Source organism: Nansenia antarctica (genome assembly GCF_963989245.1).
Source record: "Nansenia antarctica genome assembly, chromosome: 3".
NCBI classification, from domain to species: Eukaryota; Metazoa; Chordata; class Actinopteri; order Argentiniformes; family Microstomatidae; genus Nansenia; species Nansenia antarctica.
The window spans coordinates 56678434-56684039 of record NC_137688.1 but is presented as its reverse complement, the minus strand read 5'-3'; the positions used below and the strand labels follow the sequence as shown (position 1 = coordinate 56684039).

The 5606-nt window shown below is 41.6% G+C and overlaps 1 protein-coding gene across 1 annotated transcript; it reads right to left on the bottom strand.

Annotated features, from left to right (window-relative positions):
- Positions 1 to 2505: 2505 nt before the first annotated feature.
- Positions 2506 to 4751, bottom strand: marcksa (myristoylated alanine-rich protein kinase C substrate a). Its single transcript, XM_080525440.1, has 2 exons — positions 4516 to 4751; positions 2506 to 3308 (listed from the first exon to the last, which is right to left on the bottom strand). The coding sequence occupies exons 1-2, from the start codon at positions 4609 to 4611 to the stop codon at positions 2595 to 2597; spliced, it is 810 nt and encodes a 269-aa protein (XP_080381566.1). The 5' UTR covers positions 4612 to 4751; the 3' UTR covers positions 2506 to 2594.
- Positions 4752 to 5606: the final 855 nt, after the last annotated feature.

The window sequence follows — 5606 nt, the reverse complement described above, 5'->3', positions numbered from 1 at the left end:
AATGTCATAGTTTTAAGTCGATGTGAAGATTTTGTTTATTTTCATTGTGTACTGTAGAAGGAAATGTATTGGATTCTTAAGAAATCTGAATTTGCTGTTCTCTCCTTGGATACAATTTTATCGCATTTATATTGCAATGTGCTTTATCTTCTGAATGGAATATCAACCTCCAATTACATGTTATTAGAGAGGATTGTGTGATTGTTCTCTTAGATTTGCCTATGATGATTTCAGAATTGTTAACAAATTTGATATTTTGCCAATTAAAAACGTTTTATACTAATGTTTGATGTGATAATAATACTTGTCTGCATATGTAATGTAATGTTATTACATAGTATTATTGCCTTTTGTAAGTGCGTATGTACAGATCATGAAAATATTGTATATTATTGTGGTATAAGAATGCAGCCACAAGATGGCGTAATGACCATCTCTAATTCTTTCGCTGTTCAGTTCAGACGCAACTCGTAACACGCTTGTACACATTAGCTCGATCCATAGAAGATAGTAGGCATAGCATAGCCACTTGTTTATCGGGTATTCTGTGGTCATCACTCCTAGGAGACAGCATTACGGCTAGGCTTTGCGAAGACCGCTTACAAGTGCACTGCTCGTAGCACGATACCAACATTGGCACAAGGGGATACAGCACACTGCTACATGCGACAGTGCACGGAAAGTAAGTAAGTACATCTAGTGAATATAAGGGCTTTCGTTTTGAAACAATTGTGTGTTGCACTGCAAAATGAAAACTTCCACATTAAGAATGTAGCGTGTTGTTATCGCAGATATTCACCATGAGCCCAGTGAAGGCTATACTTGCCTGCCAGCAAGCCGCATCAAAATAATGTGCATTCCAGAATTTAGCCCATGTCGCCTGCACTTCAGGTTGTGTCGTGTACTCCATTATGTTGCTGCATAATTGTAATAATCAGTGGCATGAATAGAATCACGTGTGGTTACGCTGAGTCATCTACCTCGCAGTAGTATGATAAACAATGTATGTGGTCAATGTACTACTACACTAGTGGGTCCAACTGTTCTTCATGTAAGTACTACTATAGTAAGTCATACTTTGCAAGAAAAGTAAACGAGGGGGCTAATCATTCCACAAAGTGATTACTGTTATGCATACACAAGCTGTTTGGTTTGTTGTTCTACAGCTTGTTTGATTTTTGTAGTGATGTGTGAAGTCCTCTTGAAGCGAAGTCTGACCATAGACGTATATACGACGGTAGTGACACAATGGGGTCAAAAGGTCAGGTACTACGTTAGACATTGCTAGTGATGGTGCATTAGGTAAGGTGCTTCAATCTGTTGTGTAAGGACAAGTGATGGGTTGTAGAAAGTAGACCATTTCTCCTTGCTTAAATGAAGACAGATACTGCTCAAATTTTATTCACATTTATTTTTGCTTTTAGTGTGCTCACAGAAAATTAGAACACCTTAAGCAGAGGAGTTTAATAGCAATTTTTGTAAGCAAAGTTACATTCCATCTCTAAGTCAAATTGGTCAAAGCTTCTCCAGTATTTACAAAAGAAAAGAAAGAGGCAAGATGCTACACAAACATTGCATCTGATAGAGAGATTCCTTAATTTGTCAAAGACCACTGAAAAAAAGCATTGTCTGCTGTAATCAAAACATACCACAGTATATAAACAGTAACCATTCCACTTATCACAGCTTGGTTGAGTTCAAAATTGCTTAAAAGGTCTTCCAGGATGACTTTTGTTTTTTGTTATCTTACAAAAATGAGCGGGTGGAAAAAGAGCTGCAAACTTCATGTGCTTCTTGAGATCAAGATTTCATTTGTACAATAATCACAGTTAAAAACACCCCGCCTATACATACTTACACTTTATTAAGGTCATAAAACCAGCAATAAACAATAAAGCCTATACAACTTGTATTTCTACTGAATCACTGACTGGTACAGCTAATGAGAAGTGAAAAGCTCCTATGATTTTTTAAAATGACTTCCTAAAACTAGCTCTGGGAATTGTATATTTTGTCATCTCATTGTAAATATGACTTAGTGTTGTAAATCGCATTGGTACCCTCGTGGTACATAGATGTTGGTCGTGTTTTTAAGACTACTCTTTACATAATAGTCTGTGGCACAATTCCCCAGGCACAAAGGTGCCACCTCCAATTCCTTGCCCCTGCCCACCCCAAAGCCCCCTTCATTTACATCTCAACTTTAACCCCACCTTCTTCATACCATGGGCATGTCCATACATTTTGACAAGTTTACATTTTGTATAAAAATGCAACAACAAAAAAAAAAACATTTAATACTGATGCAAAAAATATATGGCAGAGTGTGGATGTATTTTTTTCTGTATTATGTATCTAAGCCACCCACCTCTCTGCCCAGTTGGAATGGTAGTAACAATGGACCGAGATGGGTTTTGTGGAGGGGGAAGGGAGAAAAAAAAAAAAAAAAGCTTTAAAATATCCCTGGTTGTCGACAAGTTCTCCGAAGCCAGGAACTGGCACCACTCCAACATACAAACAGGGAAATGTTCTTTGATTATCTTTTTTCTCCTTTTTTTTATTTCTTCCATTTTGCCCTTTTTGCGATTTCGGCCTTACTCAGCAGCAGCCTCTGCGGCAGCGGGGGCCTCTGGACTGGATGCGGCTTCCTGTGTTGCAGGTGCAGTCTCCTCCGTTTTGGGTGCCTCCTCGGCGGGCTTGGCCTCTGCAGCAGGCTCAGCTGGTTTCTCCTCTGCTGCTGGGGATGCCTTTGCCTCCTCAGCTGGTTTCTCTGCTGCCGCTGCCTCTGGCTTGGCCTCTGTTGGGCTCGCTGCTTCTTTAGCCTCCTCCCCAGCAGCAGCAGGTGCGGCCTCTCCCTCAGCAGGCGCGGCGGCCTCGCCGGCAGCAGCCTCTGGAGCTTCAGCTGCCTCAGCCTTAGCCTCTTCGGTGGATGCAGCCGCCTCGTCGTTCTCTGCACCGTCGCCTGTCTCCTTTTTGGTCTTCTTGAACGAGAAACCGCTGAGCTTGAAAGACTTCTTGAAGGAGAAACGCTTCTTCTTCTTTTTGGGGGTCTCGGTGCTGGTTGAAGGTGTGGCACCCTCCTCTGGCTTTGCTGCGGCCTCACCCTCGACGGCAGGAGATGCAGCTTCTGCATTCTCCTTCTCCCCCTCTACAGTCGCCGCCTCCTCTGCGGGTGCAGCCTCTGCCTTTTCAGCCTCTTCTTTTGGGCTATCCTCAGCAGTGGCACTGCCATTGGCCTGCACTTCCTCTTTGCCAGCCTCAGCAGCTGCAGGAGAGGCATCTCCATTCACTTTCACATGGCCATTTTCCTAAAAATAAAATAAGAATTGGGAGTCTATTAACACAATATAAATAAAAGCAAGCAAATGTAAGGTGTGATATGAACCATTGCCACCCATCGACGCAAGGGGCAGTAGACACCACAAAACTAACAGGGACAAAAGCAGTCATCCATCTCGAATTTTTAAGCCTGTCCAATAATGCATTGGTTTACATGCACCGGCAAATTGCTTTACTTGCTTAATTGCCATTCGAATATTTTATACGTTTTTAGAGGGGCTGAATTTAACCAATAATTCCTCCATTATCATAGGCGAGAATGAGTCGCCTCTGGTAACGAGAGAAAGGCAACGTCGCTAGGGGGCGATACGTCTCCGTCACAGTCGCTCTACCACTGAAGCGCCAAAGCAAAGCAGCTGCTCATTAAAACAGCAGATGCTCATTAATACTCCAGATCACGCAGAGCGACGTTCAGATGGATACCCCAAAACCCGCGGAACCCTTTAACCACCATCTTTATTAAAATCTGCTTAATAAGTGCCATATACACATATCATGCATCTACCAAATGGGCGCATTATTCGAATGTGGTAGTGTGATAGTATCCTACCATCCTGCTCTACTTGGGTATCTGTAACAAAAGGCGTGGTGGCGGTAGCTAGACCGTGGCAAGCCATTGTTGGCGTCGTGCATCTCGTACATTCACTTACTGATAGCCTCAAGTTGTCCAATGTGAGCGCTTTCAATTACGATTTTGATTCAAACATGATTACAAGTTAATGGATCCAGTTGCTATTCAACCACACATGGCTACATTTGGATCCTACAATGTGATACCCGACTCATTCGCACTGTCTCGCAAACCGCGGCTTCAAACAAAGGGTTCAGCCCCAGTGACACTGTGTGGCATCCTCAAAGATTACAAATGAATCAATGAAAACTACTGGTAAATCTATAGCAACGGTGTCAAAAATATTTATGGAAATCTGTTTGCACCCTTTTGATAAAGAAACAATGAAAGAAATTGCCTCTTAAATGAACAATAAAGTGTTGCGCACTAGTTTGTGTTCTTTTTAAAATGTCTCTAGAAGCAATATAATCCACGATTGTGTGCCCTATCAGTTTGGTGTGCGTCTCCATAAGTACCCACAATTACGCACGGATAGCACCTTCGCGCAAACCAACAAATATATGCATTTCTATTCATGAACGTATGGATATATAAACAGCATTTACCTGTCCATTGGTTTTGGTTGGTGAAGCAGCAGCCTCCCCTGGCTTTTCAGCCACGGTTTCGCCTTTTGCAGCTGTCTTGGAGAATTGCGCTCCCATGCTTTCGCCCCAACAAAGAAACTGAACCGATCCAAAAAACGAACAAAGACACAAGCCTCTTTCTTAAAGGCAAGTTATTTACTTATGTCCCTCTGTGAAAAGTTCACTGTAAAAGTAATCAAAGTCCAGTTGCTGTGAACAAAATTGGAAAATCGCAGAAAAACCTGCCAAGTGGAGAGAAGTAATAAAAAATCCCAGATTTGTGGCTGTGTCGCTGTAGACAGGGTGGAAAATGGAGAAATTTCCCTTGTTGCTAATAAGATGCGGAGTCCAACGCCCAAGTGCACAGATGAATGGGCATTCCGAGCGATGACGGCATCCGCACTCAGATTCAGCCAATCAGAATCCTCACACAAAAAATGGGCAAGGCTTAAAATACGAGCGAACAATGGATTTTAGCAGATTGTAACTAATCAGAAAAAATCTATTTGTAGCGGCAACAAAATTTCCTTTCAAATCACAGAATAAAAATACTCGACCCAAGTGGATAGTTTTGGATCAACTTTGGACTGTGGTGCGCGCAGAGGTTGGATTTAACCACTCGCAACGAAATGATACCTAATTATTGACTCATTATGATGATGTTTGTTTGAGGACGACATTATCATTTGCAACAATTTAATTTCAATCAAGTAATTTGATAGAGAATAATTGTAATTTTCAGTAGTCTGACATTGGCGGTTGGCTTTTTGGAACGGTGAGCTCCAGCTGCCTCCACTGTCAGAACGTTCCCTGTAGCTGTAGCCTACAACATTCTATTGACACTCACATGTAGCAAAAATATATTTTGTACATATATTTATATATATATTTCCTCTCGAATATCTCCAATACAACTGTTCTCATTGATGTTGAAATAACAATAAAGCAGTCCAAAATGTAATCTTTGTCAATATAATGATAATTGATTTAAACAACCTACGTATATAAACACATTTCAGCCCCACTACCACTGTGGTGACACTGCTTTCAATCACAACTGGATCCATATGCGG

Coding starts and splice junctions, on each gene's coding strand:
- marcksa (XM_080525440.1), bottom strand. CDS start 4,611: ATGGGAGCGCAATTCTCCAAGACAGCTGCAAAAGGCGAAACCGTGGCT. Junction 3,309..4,515: donor CAACCAAAACCAATGGACAG/GTAAATGCTGTT, acceptor TTTTATTTTTAG/GAAAATGGCCATGTGAAAGT.